Source organism: Coregonus clupeaformis, chromosome 37 (assembly GCF_020615455.1).
Source record: "Coregonus clupeaformis isolate EN_2021a chromosome 37, ASM2061545v1, whole genome shotgun sequence".
NCBI classification, from domain to species: domain Eukaryota; kingdom Metazoa; phylum Chordata; class Actinopteri; order Salmoniformes; family Salmonidae; genus Coregonus; species Coregonus clupeaformis.
This window is the reverse complement of record NC_059228.1, coordinates 3,379,200-3,397,269: the sequence shown is the minus strand read 5'-3', so window position 1 is coordinate 3,397,269 and position 18,070 is coordinate 3,379,200. Positions and strand designations below refer to the sequence as shown.

General features: G+C 43.0%; 1 protein-coding gene across 25 annotated transcripts in view; it reads left to right on the top strand.

Moving 5' to 3' along the window:
* The window catches only part of LOC121553184 (actin-binding LIM protein 1), a 124,452-nt gene that overhangs the window by 67,413 nt on the left and 38,969 nt on the right, over positions 1-18,070 (top strand). For all 25 annotated transcript variants that reach the window (XM_041866153.2, XM_041866165.2, XM_041866156.2 and 22 more), the window contains exons 3-6: positions 11,959-12,142; positions 15,118-15,230; positions 16,059-16,185; positions 16,429-16,522. In XM_041866153.2, the coding sequence (XP_041722087.1) occupies positions 11,959-12,142; positions 15,118-15,230; positions 16,059-16,185; positions 16,429-16,522 (518 nt within the window). The remainder of the gene's footprint in view (positions 1-11,958; positions 12,143-15,117; positions 15,231-16,058; positions 16,186-16,428; positions 16,523-18,070) is intronic.

Below are 18,070 nucleotides of genomic sequence, written 5' to 3'. Positions count from 1 at the left end.
GAGTCAACGACATTATTTGGGTATATGTTAACATAATTTGTAGTTTTAAAAGTGAAATGTTGTACTTTAACGGGGGATTCAGACTAATAATCAGCAATCAAATCGTTGAACTCTTCCATGGTGGGGGTAGCCTTCAAGCAGCACGCTTTACGGCGGTTTTGTTGTTAACCAATGTCAAAACTAGCTAGCTCAAGCATCCTTCTCCTTATTGGCTGTCGCGTGGCGCGTCGCTGAAATTTGCATAATATGAGAACATTTTCAATTCTGATTGCTAGCGCTCTTGTCACCGACTGTTAAGTTGCTGTGTGTCCTCATGTCTCCTCCTTCCATTGAAAATGGCTTGTCGCTGGTAGCTAGGTCACTGATTATAGCCCCAAGTGCAAGTCAAGTCACTAAAGCCTGGTCCCAATGAATCACAGTCTGTGCTTGTTCGTTCACCGAAGGCCCAGAGGACTACAGTGTGTGGCCTGTTTATCTCTTGTTGTGTCAAAGTGACAAGTGCCTTGATGTGAATATGATAATAAACAGATTGAACAGCCAATTAGTTAGTCTTTTCCCACAGCTGCTGTATCATCTCAGACTGGAGGTGGAGCATACTGAGTCCGGCAAGCGAGAATAACAATTAGTCAGTTAGCTAGTTAGCTAGCCAGGTCATCAGATCCTACTCTAAGGCAATTACTGTGGCATTCAGAGTCACATAGCTATATTATCATTTCAACATTCTAAACAGGCAGTGGTTACAGTAAAAGTCAGTTCATTTGGAGTTACACTACATGACCAAAACTATGTGGACACCTGCTATGAACATCTCATTCCAAAATCATGGGCATTAATATGGAGTTGGTCCCCCAACTATAACAGCCTCCACTCTTCTGGGAAGGCTTTCCACTAGATGTTGGAACATTGCTGCGGGGACTTGCTTCCATTCAGCCACCAGAGCATTAGTGAGGTCGGGTACTGATGTTGGGCGATTAGGCCTGGCTGGCAGTTGGCGTTCCAATTCATCCCAAAAGTGTTCGATGGGGTTGAGGTCAGGGCTCTGTGCAGGCCAGTCAAGTTTGCATGGCTGTGTGGTCGATTTGATATACCTGTCAGCAACAGGTGTGGCTGAAATAGCCGAGTCGACTAATTTGAAGGGGTGTCCACATACTTTTGTATGTATAGTGTATCTTCTTTCAGATATACTGTGTTGGCTGAACCTCTACTGTTGAGGTTGTTAAAGCTAATCTCTGACGGGGCGACTGTTTTAGATCTGACGTCGCTCACCACCTGCTCAGATGCCTCCCACGTTTAGATAAAGCCCTAAATCTGTCTCTGTCAAGAGTTGTTGTTGCTGCTGGCCTCACAGGCACTGTGTGGTGGGGGTGTGTGTGTGCATGCATGTGTGTGGGCTGGCAGTTGTCAAAGCATACATTAGAGCTTTCGTCTTAAAAAGTGTAAGAGCAACTGTCAAATTGTTGATTCTGTTTTCTTTGGCTATGTCCCAAATGGTACCGTATTCCCTATACAGTGCACTACCTTTGATCAGAGCCCTATGCACCCTGGTCAAAAGTAGTGCACTATATAGGGAATAGGTTACCATTTGGGATACCGCCTTTAACTTCATTTGCATTGTTGTTGCAACATGCTTGCTCCTACACGTACATTAGTCAGAAAATAATTATGCTAAAAATGTGTGCGTGGTTCTATTTTAACCTCTGTGTTGTCTTTAGTCAGTTTGTTTGAAACATACTCCCACAGTCCCTATCCTCCACATACACAAATACTGTACACATGCACGTGTACAAACACACACACACACACACAGACACAGAACACAAACCCCAGATGGTATTTGTGCGTGTCTATAGAGGAACCCATTGCATGCTACGCTCAGAGAAAAACTCACCTTAGCACTGTCCATGCATTTCACTTTCAATTACGAATTGCTTTGTTATAGCTTGCAGCCTCTCACACAGGGAGACAAACACATGGCTTACAACAGAGAACACCGTTACCTGGCATGCAAACCAGCCTGGCTTGTGTGGCCTAAACCTGCATTAGACGAGGTGGGCTGAGGACCAATCAAATAGACTGTGTCCCAAATGGCACCATATCCAATACATACTGTAGTGCACTACATTTGACCAGAGACCTATGGGTCCTGGGCAAAAGTAGTGCACTAGAGAATAGGGTGCCATTTGGGACACAGTAGACTGTACCTCTGACTGATGTTTCTCGCTCAAATCGATTAGGTAAGAACTAATCTCGTCCACAACTCTGTGCATTAATTCAAATAAACGTTATTCTCTCTCTCTCTCTCTCTGTCCCATTCATCCTTGGGATTGAATGTGGCTCGTTGCATAAGGACAATTAGAGGTAGCTATCTCAAGCATCGAACCGTCCCAGGCGCCGATAACTCAGCTCTCTGGCATTTTCCAATAATGTAGGACTTTTTTGAGGCTCTCTTTTTTATTCGCACAATGTATCGTACATGACTCATATGGTAATTGTATGGCTATGATTAAGTTGTCACCGACCTGTCAAAACACTGCCTTTTTACACTGAAAGAGCGTTATCAAACACAGAAGTGTGTTTCTGTCACACATTTGTTTATATAACTGAACCTCTCTGCATACTAATGCAAAATGCAAAATAAAGTGTAATATAAAGTGTACTCTAATAGGTGAGACAAAGGCCACATATTGTGACATAATAACAGATCAGTGATCTTAAAGTTGAGGATAATGGGGTGTTGACCCATGATGGGATATAGGTCAGATCCTACAACAGATAGAAATATAACAGTGTCCTCTCAGACCACTGTGGTTGGGTTAAAGGGTCGTTCAGGATTTTACAACTTGATGTTCTAAACTTGAAGTTAGATGGGCCAAGAAAAATAGTAATCCATGCTTTGGTTTGCTTTAAACAGCCATTACACACTTCAGCTAACTTTAGCCACCGCTAGCTACAAATCAATGGGAGTGATAGGGGCAATCGGATTTCCTCTTTGAAATCCTAATCCATCCAAACCCCACTGACTAATGCCATTTAAGGATACAGTTGAAGTCGGAAGTTTACATACACTTAGGTTAGAGTCATTAAAACTAGTTTTTCAACCACTTCACAAAATTCTTGTTAACAAACTATAGTTTTGGCAAGTCGGTTAGGACATCTACTTTGCATCACACAAGTAATTTTCCAACAATTGTTTACAGATTATTTCACTTATAATTCACTGTATCACAATTCCAGTGGGTCAGAAGTTTACGTACACTAAGTTGACTGTGCCTTTAAACAGCTTGGGAAATTCCCGAAAATGATGTCATGGCTTTAGAAGCTTCTGATAGGCTGATTGACATCATTTGAGTCAATTGGAGGTGTACCTGTGGATGTATTTCAAGGCCTACCTTCAAACGCAGTGCCTCTTTGCTTGACATCATGGGAAAATCAAAAGAAATCAGCCAAGACCTCAGAAAAACAATTGTAGACCTCCACAAGTCTGGTTCATCCTTGGGAGCAATTTCCAAACGCCGGAAAGTACCACGTTCATCTGTAGAAACAATAGTACGCAAGTATAAACACCATGGGACCACGCAGCCGTCATACCGCTCAGGAAGGAGACGCGTTCTGTCTCCTAGAGATGAACATACTTTGGTGCAAATCAATCCCAGAACAACAGCAAAGGACCTTGTGAAGATGCTGGAGGAAACGGGTACAAAAGTATCTATATCCATAGTAAAACAAGTCCTAAATCGACATAACCTGAAAGGCCGCTCAGCAAGGAAGAAGCCACTGCTCCAAAACCGCCATAAAAAAGCCAGACTACAGTTTGCAACTGCACATGGGGACAAAGATCGTACTTTTTGGAGAAATGTCCTCTGGTCTGATGAAACAAAAATAGAACTGTTTGGCCATAATGATCATCGTTATGTTTGGAGGAAAAAGGGGGTTGTTTGCAAGCCGAAGAACACCATCCCAACCGTGAAGCACGGGGGTGGCAGCATCATGCTGTGGGGGTGCTTTGCTGCAGGAGGAACTGGTGCACTTCACAAAATAGATGGCATCATGAGGAAGGAAAATTATGTGGATATATTGAAGTAACATCTCAAGACATCAGTCTGGAAGTTAAAGCTTGGTTGCAAATGGGTCTTCCAAATGGACAATGACCCCAAGCATACTTCCAAAGTTGTGACAAAATGGCTTAAGGACAACGAAGTCAAGGTATTGGAGTGGCCATCACAAAGCCCTGACCTCAATCCTATAGAACATTTGTGGGCAGAACTGAAAAAGCATGTGCGAGCAATGGGGCCTACAAACCTGACTCAGTTACACCAGCTCTGTCAGGAGGAATGGGCCAAAATTCACCCAACTTATTGTGGGAAGCTTGTGGAAGGCTACCCGAAACGTTTGACCAAAGTTAAACAATTTAAAGGCAATGCTACCAAATACTAATTGAGTGTATGTAAACTTCTGACCCACTAGGAATGTGATGAAAGAAATACAAGCTGAAATAAATCATTCTCTCTACTATTATTCTGACATTTCACATTCTTAAAATAAAGTGGTGATCCCAACTGACCTAAAACAGGGAATTTATACTAGGATTAAATGTCAGGAATTGTGAAAAACTGAGTTTAAAGTGTATGTAAACTTCCGTCTTCAACTGTACCTGGGTAAAGGCGCTGGGTATAGAGAAGCCTTGCATGCAGTCTCAGAGCGTGCACTTTTAGACGTCTGTTGGAAAGAGACTTGTTGGAGAGCTAGGGATGATCTAGGCCCCGTACACACTCAGTTTGTACCACTGATTTACAAAGTCCACTGTACTAAGTGTGGTACAACTCAGTGATATCTCAGATGTATTCTAAGGTTATCCCCGTCGAGGAGCTTGTCCGCTCCTCTCTTTTCTCCTGGGGAAGTTTACAAGTAGATTTGTTTCCTGATCGGGCGGCCTCGTACCGTGTTGCACATAGTGTCGACCCCGTCACCGGCCTTGATGAGGCTCATCATGGGTCTGGGCTAGTATTCCCCCCCTTTGTGTCTCGGGACCCCCCCACCAGCGGTTGGTGTCCGAGGCACAAATGGAATGGTCGGACCCTTTGTACGAGTTGTCGGCAGCCGCATTGTTAGTAGATTGGCTGTTACCTTTCAACCAAATCTCCTGGTGTTTGTGCTTCAAAACGCTCAGTGGCTGCCATGCCCTACCAGTCACCACAGCGTCCGCGTGTGGAAACCATTCTAGTACCTGCGAACTGAGACAAGGATATCTTTCTGCAATATCGCTCAGTGTTTCTCCAGTGGGAGTCATCGGGTCAGTTGCGGGACTGATGCCGGGAGTTTCATTGTAAGGGGTTTCAGTCCCCCTCAAAGCGGAAAATGTATCATCGGAAGCAGAGTTCACTCTGCACATTGATGCTTTTATTCCTCAGACGGCCGCGGTGCTTGTGGAATTGTCCGAAGGACAAGATAAGTTAATCTTAGCTACAGTATCACGTTTCCAGAGACTGCAGGCTCGAAATCATGAAAGGAATAGGTTTGCTGATTGAATGTGACGAGATATCGTAATATCTCATTGGGTCAGATTTTGAACCAAGAGTTGTCCAAACGTCTGTTTCCCATGGGGTCCTGTCGACAGAAACTCCTCATGGATGACTGTGTTACAGCCAGCGTCAGGAGAAGACAGTGTGGTCAGTGGAGACGGCACGGTTACATGTTGTGTGGTTGGTTTTCCAATCCATCAGTGGGATGATCCATCAAGTCTGCTCCGAGTAGCAGGTGTTCAGTTTCGAGGCTGGTAACGGACACAGGGTGAACAAGCAATACGTCTTGGAAGTGTAGTTTCAGCATGAGTCTCAAAGTGAGAGACGAGGTAGTCTGAGTGAAACCTCAAAGTGTAGTGTCGCATCGTTCCGTTTTTAACCAACGTTAAGCTGGGTTCAAAGCCCTTTTGTTATCATTGAACAACGTTTGAGAGATGAGCGATATTGTCGAGCCCGAATCAATTAGCGCATTACGGGTTAAACAGTCCTCCAGGACTGTTTTTAGGTATGGCAACGTTGAGTTGCATTTTGTGGTCATATTCCCCACAAAGTGGAGTGGTTGTTCGCAACAACGTGATGTGTCATTTGTGTTCATGGTTAAAACAGATCGACTCATCGGGTTTTGAGTGGAATTGGCTATTGTGATGTTTTTTACCTTTTTCTTCGCAACATTTGTATCGGAGTCTATAGTCAAAGCCTGTGGGCTTGTTTCTTGATAGAGCGGGCCCTGGATAGAGTCTCGATTGAGAGTGGGAGTAAGTTGATCATTTACGTCCTCGCTAAGGGTGTTAATTCTGGCTGACCTGTTGTCCGGCAATTCCACGTCTAGTCATAGTGACTTATCTTTTTCCCCTTTCTCTCAAATTGTTCTCACTTTAATATTTCTCTTAGCAGAGCTTCTAGAGAGCATCGGTCTACGTTTTGATCGTCATTGAACCCTCTGTTACCCTTGTGCTCTGAAAGGTTGGGTGCAGGAACGTAATGATCAGGTTGATTGTAGCGGTAGTCGTTTCGCTTGCGACGTACTTTACAGTTATTTTGACCGTTGTGGGTATTGGTATCGTGGCTTCGTGGGTAGAAACCGTTGTGGTGCGTCATCTCAATGCTCCAATACCTGATGGTGCATCCTCTAACTGGAGTGAGTACTCCTGTTCAATCTTCAAACCCGAGATGTCAGGGCTCTTAGTGCTGCGCACCTTTGATGCCTCAAGAACTGTGCTCGCAAGCTCTATGAGTTCTGAGATTGGCAAACCAATGTGGGCAGTAGGTCCCAAGTAGTTAATGAAGTGGGGATACATGTTCGACAGAAACATTTGTTTGAATGGTAATAGCTCTTCCATTCCTGTTTCAGTGAGTAGGCCAAAGTAAGCTGAACGAAGCCTATGATAGTATGCTTGTGGGTGTTCATTCCAAGCTTGTCTGACAGTGTTAGGCAGCGAGTTGTCGTGTTTGCGAGTTGCAGAACCACTGCGTTCTATTTTTAAAGCTGTGATAAGGTTTTGCGTAGTCGTTTTGCACGTGCTGTAGACGGATGAACCTTGTCACATGTCTATTTGACATTCGCTTCAACAGGTAAAGCCTGTCATATCCTGTAGTGTTTGGGTAGCCATCCAAGCCGCCCTCTATGTCTGCTAAGAACGTCTCAGTGTCGTTTGGCTTCCCTGGAACTGGGTCAAAGGTGCAGAGGTTTTTGACGATTTTGTCAAGGCGTTCCGTGCCAAGTGCTCTGAGAGTGTTGCTTTATCCTGAATTTGGGCCGACAGGCCAAGAGGAGAAGCCAAGCTTTGGCTTTGTTGGCGAGGAGGCGCCATATTCCCCTGTGCCAAATGGCCAAGAGGAGAAGACTGAGGGACACCTGAGAGAGGCAAAGTCTGAAACCGTCTTTCGTCCTCACTCCTTTGTGTACCGAGCTTCGGTTGCGAGCTAGGTTGCTTGGTTGGGTAGTCACGCTGTAGCGCGTGACTGTTCTGGAATGCCTCCAGATGGTACCTAAGGGTGGTATTCTGCTGCATAGCTGTCATGAATCCCGCTTCCTGAGTCTGTTTCTGCCTGTGTTGCCTGTTTTCTGTTCTGGAGTCTGTTTCCTGAGGTTCCTGAACGCACCCTGTCTGGTTGCCAGCGACGAAGCTAGGCGGGAGATCTCTTTATTACCCGCACCTGCATCTCATCAGCTATCTGCACACCTGGTCCTGATCATCACCTCTCCACTTCATAAGCTCTGACCTGACATCCATTCCCTGCCGGATCGTTAGCAATGAACAGTATGTTGTGTCAGCGTATCAGCCTCAAGTTTACTTGAGTTAGTTTTGTTGTTCTGTACTTTTTGCTTGCCGTGTACTCACCTCCGTTTACTCTGTCTACAGTCATTCTCCCGGAACATTCACCCCACCCCTGCCAGGTCGTCGGTGGCTTCTGTGACACCATTGGATCTGCCTAGTCACTCCCACCAACTCACCTCCGCTGCCCACTCCATCTCCTGGATTATTCTGCTTCCACATTTGAGTCTGTAAATAAATACTCACCTTCGTTCTACTCACCTTGTCCTGGTCTGCTTCTGGGTTCTGCTTTAGAGAATCATGACAATAGCAGAGTCCACTTGGGTGCTTAGAGTACTTATTTTAGACACGTGAGTGTCGCACTTGCTCCGTTCGGCCTCATACTTATCTGTCATGGTTTGCAGGTAGAGGTCTTGAGTGCGGAGCGAGAGATTCAGTGATTAGATTTCCTCTGCTTGCTTAGCGATCACTTTTTTCATCTTCATCAGCTGGGTTCTCTCATCATTAGTTTGGTCAGCGACTTCAATGAGTTCCGCTGTTTTGCCATCCAACTTGATCATTGTGTTCATTAACTGATTGTCTTTGGTCTGCAGCATTTGGACTAGAACATTATTGTTTTAAGTAATGTTCATCAAAACCGCATGAATGTTATCAAGTTGCATGCCCTGTTTGAAGATAACTAGTCAGATTTATCTAGTTTGGCGTGGACTTCGTCTTATTTAGTTTAGGATAAATCAAGTTGTTCCTGTAGAAGACGATTTTGTTGAAGAGTTTGTGCTCGTTCGTCGTCATAAGTTTTTGCCATTACTTTAAATTGTTCCGTTTTCAAACGCAGTTCCTCGGCTAGCAGAATATTTGCTTTTGCCATTAGTTTCCTGGTTCTCTCCACCTGTCCCTTCATGTCAACCATTTCTTTCTCGTGCTTCTGCTGTGCACTGCGGTACTGGACCGATGTCAATCTCTGCTGGTGGCCATACATCATGGTTAAGCTGCAGAGAACCTTTATAAGGCCTACGCCTGATGGTTTATTTTGGAGGGCGTTTGTCGCAATTACAGCAGTTTTTTTCCGCTAATGGCATTGTTAGGGTTTATATCGCTGCTGAGCGATCAATCCTTCTATGGGTGAGGGTTCACTAATTAGCGGGAGATTGGGTACCTCTCCTTCTGATAGCTTGCACATTATAAAATGTATTTGGGTTTTGAGTCATTGGTAGCTGCAAAAACGATTTAAATCTATTTATAGACGTTAATGAATCATCAATACTGGATCAGTAATGTGGGAGCTGGACCTGATTGAATTTTACAAAAGCAAATTTAATTGATTAAGCAATGTTAATGATTAATCATACCTGTATAGGCTATCTGGGAATTCAACTTTAATTAACCTGAAGGCGTCGCTGTATCTAGGTTCATGTGGGAAAGTTAAAAACGTCTCATTGGTTGGAACAAATTAATTTGGTCCTCATTCAAATGATGAACCTGGTAAAAGGTTTGTTTGGCAATTTAACTTCGTTGTTAAATTGAATGAGACAATGATATCCAATTAGTTGAGATTGAGAAGACGTTGGCCCTCACATGGGATTATTTCTTTTTTGACAAAATAAGTACTGGCGATTTTCACCACCAGGGGTCACTGATCCCAGAAAGCTGAAATCAAACGGGAGTCCCAAGGAGGCGGAACTTCCGTCGCCCAAGGTGCAGGATTTTACTGTGAACAAAGGGAAATAGCTGCTCTCCCTTTGTTAGCTTAGCATCTAATGCAAAGCTAGCCTCTGTCTTGTACCGGAATGTTCACTTTCCAGCACACAGGGTCCCCTTCTGATAGGGAACGGGTTTACTAAGGACGTCTCACTTTCAACCCAATCGGCGTTCCTTGATAGCAATGTTTTACCGGAACACGCGGTAACATAAAGAAATATTCGCTGTGGTCTACTCACGCTACTGAAGCGCGATAGACAGAGAGATAATACTTTGCTTCGGCCAACAACTATAGCTTCTCAAATTTATTTCATTGGCTGGCCCATATGTCCTCGCTCAAGAAATTAATAATGACAGAGTCTACTCGCTCCTGAATCGCGAGAGACAGATATAATACTTTGCTTCGCCAAACAAATGTTGTTTCTCAAATTTCCAAAATTAATGATTCAGCACTATGCAAATTGGTTGAATTATTTATTTACTAGCTAACTAAATAATAACACAGAATACATACTTAATACATGAGAAAAAGTCCCTAGCGGACTAACAATAGCATGACTGCTTGGTTATCAAAAGAGGGAGGGGTAAAGGAAGAGGGAGAGACGAGAAAGTCAACTTATCGTTGATACATTTGGAAACTACCCTCAAAGTAATCATAATACTTTGCTCACGAACCACCGCCCGTTTGGTGTAAGAAATGCAATGTATTTACGTGTAGATGTCTTTGTTCATCATCTCTCGGTTGAAACCAACCAATCCTTCAATGGGGAAGGGGTCGGCTGGTGTCCCGTTTCGGTGTAAGGCTCTGCTTGTCCACCAGAGGTCACAATGTCCTTCTTCTTAGTTGTCTTGGTCTTGTAGTGAGTGTTCAAATAGAACAGATACTCAGATGTACCAGTGATTGTCTTGAGAGGGGATTTTCTCCTTCCCACCTCGTGTGGTTAGTCAGAGTTTGAGCCACTTTACCTGGACAGCTGCAGACTGGCAATGTTCAGGTATGGTCTGGTGAGTTTATCTTCTTCACTGAGGCTGAGGTTCAAAGTTCAAACTATTTCAAATGTGTAGCCACAGCTCCACACTTTCTGGTCTGATGTGAATTTGTCTTTCAAGCCTTTATTTGCACTCTGGGTAAAAAGGTGCGTTCCATCATGCTGACACGATCTCTGATCTCACTCGGGGCGTGGCTAGTCACTGTGCATAGTTTATATGAAAAACAATTATCTCATTAGAAAACTAAAATCACATTCCTATCTTAACAAAAATGCTCTCATCCTTAATCATATATTTTATACAACATTTGGATGTAAACTTGACAGGTAGAATGTGTACATTTTCCGAGTTACAGTATTTTCTTTATACCGTCCTTAATGACATCACAAAATAATAAACAATGTGACATGATAATTCTTTAGATCCCCACTGACCATTCCAAACATTCAGATGTTAGAAATATTGTTCCAGTGTTTACTTTTTGGACGTTATAGTTTTGGCAGCAAAAGTATTCTGGAGACAAAGGGAAATTCCTTTACCAATACTGAAGAGCAAGGGGGGATTCCCCTCCTGCCTAATTTACGACAGAGTGTTAAGGTGTCAAAACTGGCCCTGTGGGTGAGAGGGGGTCTGGTTGTCGCAACCACTGCCAAGCTGATCTGAGGCCTTGGATCCTCACGTGTAGTCGTGACACATTATATACCATTAATTTCTATTGGGCACAAAATAATCTGAAACACAACCAAAACAAACAGCAAAAGCATCCAACAAGTTTGTAGCTTGTTGATGTAATCATTGCGTGCTAGGAATATGGAACCAAATACTAAACTTTTGACTACTTTAATACACATATATGTGAATTTGTCCCAATACTTTTGGTTCCCTAAAATGGGGGGACTATGAACAAAAGGTGCTGTAATTTCTAAACGGTTCACCCTATATGGATAAAATACCCATATATTAAAGCTGACAGTCTGCACTCTAACTTCATAGTCATTGTATATTTAAAAATCCAAAGTGTTGTAGTACAGAGCCAATACAACAACAAATGTGTCACTGTCCCAACACCTTTGGAGCTTGCTGCATTTTTACAAGTGCAAAATACTGCAGTGGTAGCAATCCCATATGAGAAGACCCAAGGAGGGGCCTTCTTAATAATGTATTTATATTCCATATCTCTATAATTGAAGGTGGAAGATATTGTTCTTGTCTCTGGAAACACAATCAATACTTCACATTACATATCCACAGAGGCATTGGCATTTCACTTTTTGATTATTCTATTTTATCGTACCCTTTGTCAGAGTGACATTCAGTAGCCTAATTTTTTTAATTTAATTGACACACAAACACACATTTCTACACATACACATGTAAAACCCACAAATGGATGGATGGATGGGTCGATGGATGGATGGATGGTTGGATGGATGCATGGAAGGAGGATAGAAAATAACATGACTTTCTCCCTGCAGTGTGTGGCTGTGACCTGGCTCAGGGAGGCTTCTTCATGAAGAATGGAGACTACCTGTGTACCCTGGACTACCAGCGAATGCACGGGACGCGCTGCAACGGCTGTGGGGACTTTGTGGAGGGAGAGGTGGTCACTGCCCTGGGCAAGACCTATCACCCTGCCTGCTTCGTCTGCACCATCTGCAAGTAAGAACCCCCACCCGACACATACAGACTCTTATTTTGAAGTGCATACTCTAATTTTGAAATTGTATGTACAGTGCCTTGCAAAAGTATTCATCCCCCTTGGCGTTTTTCCTGTTTTATTGCATTACAACCTGTAATTTAAATGGATTTTCATTTGGATTTCATGTAATGGACATACACAAAATAGTTCAAATTGGTGAAGTGAAATGAAAAAAATTACTTGTTTCAAAAAATTCTAAAAAATCAATAATGGAAAAGTGGTGCGTGCATATGTATTCACCCCCTTTGCTATGAAACCCCTAAATAAGATCTAGTGCAACCAATTACCTTCAGAAGTCACAGAATTAGTTAAATAAAGTCCACCTGTGTGCAATCTAAGTGTCACATGATCTCAGTACATATACACCTGTTCTGAAAAGCAAGGGGCACCACCAAGCAAGCAGCACCATGAAGACCAAAGAGCTCTCCAAACAGGTCAGGAACAAAGTTGTGGAGAAGTACAGATCAGGGTTGGGTTATAAAAAAACATCAGAAACTTTGAACATCCCACGGAGCACCATTAAATCCATTATTAAAAAACTGAAAGAATATGGCACCACAACAAACCTGCCAAGAGAGGGCCGCCCAACAAAACTCACGGACCAGACAAGGAGGGCATTAATCAGAGAGGCAACAAAGAGACCAAAGATATCCCTGAAGGAGCTGCAAAGCTCCACAGCGGAGATTGGAGTATCTGTCCATAGGACCACTTTAAGCCGTACACTCCACAGAGCTGGGCTTTACAGAAGAGTGGCCAGAAAAAAGCCATTGCTTAAAGAAAAAAATAAGCAAACACGTTTGGTGTTCGCCAAAAGGCATGTGGGAGACTCCCCAAACATATGGAAGAAGGTACTCTGGTCAGATGAGACTAAAATGTAGCTGTTTGGCCATCAAGGAAAACGCTATGTCTGGCGCAAACCCAACACCTCTCATCACCCCGAGAACATCATCCCCACAGTGAAGCATGGTGGTGGCAGCATCATGCTGTGGGGATGTTTTTAATCGGCAGAGACTGGGAAACTGGTCAGAATTGAAGGAATGATGGATGGCGCTAAATACAGGGAAATTCTTGAGGGAAACCTGTTTCAGACTTCCAGAGATTTGAGACTGGGACGGAGGTTCACTTTCCAGCAGGACAATGACCCTAATTATACTGCTAAAGCAACACTTGAGTGGTTTAAGGGGAAATATTTAAATGTCTTGGAATGGCCTAGTCAAAGCCCAGACCTCAATCCAATTGAGAATATGTGATATGACTTACAGATTGCTGTTCACCAGCGGAACCCATCCAACTTGAAGGAGCTGGAGAAGTTTTGCCTTGAAGAATGGGCAAAAATCCCAGTAACTAGATGTGCCAAGCTTATAGAGACATACCCCAAGAGACATGCAGCTGTAATTGTTGCAAAAGGTGGCTCTACAAAGTATTGACTACATAGACATCGATTTTAGCATTGGCAAATTGGTTTTGTCTCGTAGTGAGGAGATTATAAAACGTAGCTAGATTCATAAACATATTTTTTGGAATTCTGAAATGTATTGGAATAAATGACCAAACTATAAAACTAGCTCGCTAGCTATGGGTAATTGTAGCTAGCTACCTGACAGGAGTGCTAGCTAGATACCGTAGCTTACTAGCTACATAAAAAGCTTTAGGTTGTTTGTTTTTAAGCTCAAGTTCAAGATTTCCACCAAGGATGTTGCCTCTTCGATCCTCACTCTCCCTCGCTTGGGCAAGGGACATTTAAGGTACACTTGGATGTGACGATGTAAAACTTCATTCAAGGGCTGAGGGTTTAGGGCCGAGGGCTGTCTACTTTGAGTTTGAAACACAGCCAATCATTTAATCCAAACTGCTCAAGTGCGTCAACGAGCATCTGCGTAGCCAGGCGCTAAAATAGAACTTGGTTCCATTTTTGACGCTTGAAGCGCTGCAAGTCCCGCCTCTCCCATCTCCTCATTGGTTTTTAGGAGCATATACCCACGTGGGGGACTGAAAGATGAACTGAGGTCCACACTCCAGTCCAGTTGGAAGTGGTAATGCACCTTAAAGTTGGTTGCCAACCGCCATATAAAGCCAGAAGAAGAAGAAGAAGAAGAAGACGGAAGGAGGAGAGATTACTAGAAACAAACTAGGTTTACCCGTGTAGCTCAGTTGGTAGAGCATGGCGGTTGCAACGCCAGGGTTGTGGGTTTGATTCCCACGGTGGACTAGTATGAAAATGTATGCACTCACTACTGTAAGTCGCTCTGGATAAGAGCGTCTGCTAAATGACGTAAATGTCAAATGTTTACCCTTTTTTAAATCTGTGGATTAATTGTCGGAGTAGAGGACCTTGTGCATTTCAGGTAAAATAACAACCCAATGTTTATATCCCAGGACAAACTAGCTAGCAACAGCAAACTAGCTAGCTAAATGGCCATGAATGTTTTATGCGTTTCGACCTGTCCCCAAATTAATAAAGGTGGTTCAGAGTTCGTGTTGAAATTTCAACCTGCACCTCCTGATCGCATCTGGTGTGGATGGACAAAATCAACATGCGCGCGATGGCGCACGCGGACTCACGCGCATGCCCGGTCTAGTCAGCATGTTAGTTATTCAGGAGAGAGCTATAGGAATCTCTTTTTCAAAGGAGCCCTGGTCAAGAGCTAGCAGCATTACTCATTATCTATCTCATTACTCTTATTGTTCACCTTAATTGTACTCTTCTTAGCATCCTGACTGCATCCTCTTATCTACATTGATTGCTTTGGTCTTGAAAGGGGTCATTAGGCTCACTCCAACAATGCTGACACACATTCACTTCATCGTACACTGTTATTCAATACACTGAATATTCTCAGCCAGACATACCCTAATGTGACCTGTGCTACACTATCCGTCTGTATCCGTCTGGTGTCTGACCATTAGTCTATGTATCTCTCTGTCTCTCCCACAGACGACCGTTTCCTGCTGGGGATAGGGTCACCTTCAATGGCAAAGACTGTCTGTGTCAGTACTGTGTCCAGCCCACATCCCCAGGACCCGGCAAGGACATTATCGACTCCAACTGTGAGTAGCCTCTGTCTCCACTATCCTTACAGTACTGTGTATGGCTTAGTTACATTGAACTAATACTCAAACAAAAATACAAAAAATTGTCCAACCAATTTATTTGAGTTCATATGATGTGTGTAACCCATTGTCAGTGATAAACACCAGAACTCTGTAAACTACTAGTAACCAATATACAGTATTCAGTAATAAGCGCAGCAATATTTCAACTGCAGCTTAGCCATAGCCTGGTCCTAGATCTGTTTGTGCTGTATAGCCAAACCTGGGACCAGCCTAGCTCAGCAATACTTTGGCAATCATTTCACAAATTATGTTGTGCCCCAGCAAAATTCTATTTGCTTCCATTTCTTTCATTTGTGTTTTTTTGGCATGTTGTCGGTATTATAATGTGTCTTTGTTTATATAAAAAAAATCCTAAGTACATCTGTGCTCCCCTTTGCCCATGTTATAACATCTGGTATGTAGACTTATGTAGCATGTAGTAACATATGGCATACGTTGTCATGCAGACTATGTAATAGCAGTTGTTATTAACAGTTGACATAAGAGCATATGACAACAGGATGAACAATCATTTGTAACACTCTTTATAACCGGTTTTTATAACATCTAACTCATAACTATTTAAAACGACTTATGACAGCTTATGACAAATGTAATAATTTATTATATAGCTGGTATAAAGGCTTTATGATTGCATGCATTAGGACACCTACAGTAAAGTGTTACCAATGTAATATACCTTAATGGAAGATTGAAGCAGCCATGGCTATTGTGTGTGTGTGTGTGTGTGTGTGTGTGTGTGTGTGTGTGTGTGTTTTACAGGCTGTACGGGCTGTGGTAGAGACATTAAACATGGTCAGGCTCTCTTAGCTCTGGAGAGACAGTGGCACCTGGGCTGCTTCAAGTGTAAGGCCTGTCAAAAGGTCCTCACTGGGGAGTACATCAGCAAGTAAGTCTAACAAAACTATTATACACACGACATGCTTATACACAGCGAAATACACACACAGTATACTTGCAGGCAAAGTAAAACACACTATTCTATTGTACTCTATTTTATTTTATTATAATGTATTCTATTCTAATGCACATAACATACACGCGGTATACTTGCAGAAACAGTGAAAGACACAATTCTATTTTATCCTATCCTATTCTAATGCAGTCTGTGTTATGCTCTCTCTCTGCACAGGGATGGCACACCCTATTGTGAGAAGGACTACCAGATCCATTTTGGAGTCCAGTGTGAGGCGTGCCAGCAGTTTATTACAGGCAAAGTGCTGGAGGTAAGCCAATCACCAATCACCTAACATTCATTCCTCCCCCTGCATGCCATTACAGTCTTCTGATTGGCTTAATGCAGTTAAGGACCAATTGGCTGATTGGTTTAATGCATAGGGAGAGCCGAACTCAGTCCGGCTTTCAACTTACTTTTGAAAGTTGTAAAGAGTAAAATGCACAGGGTGCAATTTCGAAATTGGGTAGTGCATCATCAGTTTTCCTCTTGTCATGTCAGTCATTGCATACCTTAGAGAGCTATTTATAACTTGTCAGAAATGTCCAGATCAACTAGCCCATGTCAGCTAATGTTTTTTAGCTAGGTTTTTTAGCCTATACATTTCGTTGTAATATTTAAGTCACTCAAATATCACATGAATACACATTAGACATGGCAAAATGTATAGAATTGTAAGAAAATTAGCTTTAAAACTGCAAAATTTTCTCTGCACCCAGAATGAGTAGAATTCCAGGAAATAAACTTTAAACCTGCAAAATGTTCTCTCCACCAACAAGAGGGGTGTGAACAGTTTGTGTCATGAACAGTGCTTTTGCCCATAGAAATAGGCGTGGCGCGCTCACACATCGGGATGTTTCCCAATGCTGGAAGGGGGGCCTGAGTGAAAAAGTTTGGGAACCCCTGCCATAACTCATAGTTGGATTGCATCTCTGTCTGCAAACAGGCTGGCTACTACTATAGCGGAAGAGAGAAAGGACAGATAGCGGAAGAGAGAGAAAGCCAGAGAGATGCAGGGTGGAATGACAGAAGCAGATAGGAGAGGGGGAAACAGAATGAGTTGTGTCACTTACAATGAGGCAGACAGATATGCTGCTTTGTTGTGCTCTGTGTGCACTGACAGCAATGGAGCCATCGCTACTCTGTTTTATTTCCAATGGATTTGGCCATTGCATGTGGCTAATGTCTGTGAGTGTGTGCTCACAAAAACAAATCATCTTTAGCAGAACTCAATCGTGTTAGTGACTATTTGGCGTAGTCCCTGTATTCAGAAGATTAATCAGTAGATTACATAAGAGCATTTCATAATTCTGCAAAAAATTTATCGTTTTTGTGTAGACACACATCGACACTAGAGTTTCTATTAGTGCGGTTTGTGTGTCTGGACTGGAGGGTGGTCCTGATCCAACAGGGATGGTTGAAGAATAGACCCATATCTGTGAATTGGCACTTCTCTGTTAGAGTACTGGTGAGTGGGGAGGGTGGTTGGTCAGGGATGTTTGCTTCTCCATTTGGGTATTTGTCTCTTCTGTTCAGTGTCCTGTTCCTAAAAGATTTTGTGTGACATGTCGCTGTGTATGCAAAGCACTTCATTATACAGTTTTCAAAGTACTGTAGCCCACATGTAATATCAGGGGAGGATACTGTTGACTTTACTTTAGCACAAAGGGAGGATAGCTCCTATATTTGAAGGCATGTTGACTGACAGTGAACCCTTTGTGGTGTGCCTGGATGAATGGGTAAATCACAGGTTGATTTAATCAGTTAACTGTATATGTATGTCATCTTAACCTCGCCTCCAGGCTCGAATTGCTGGGGC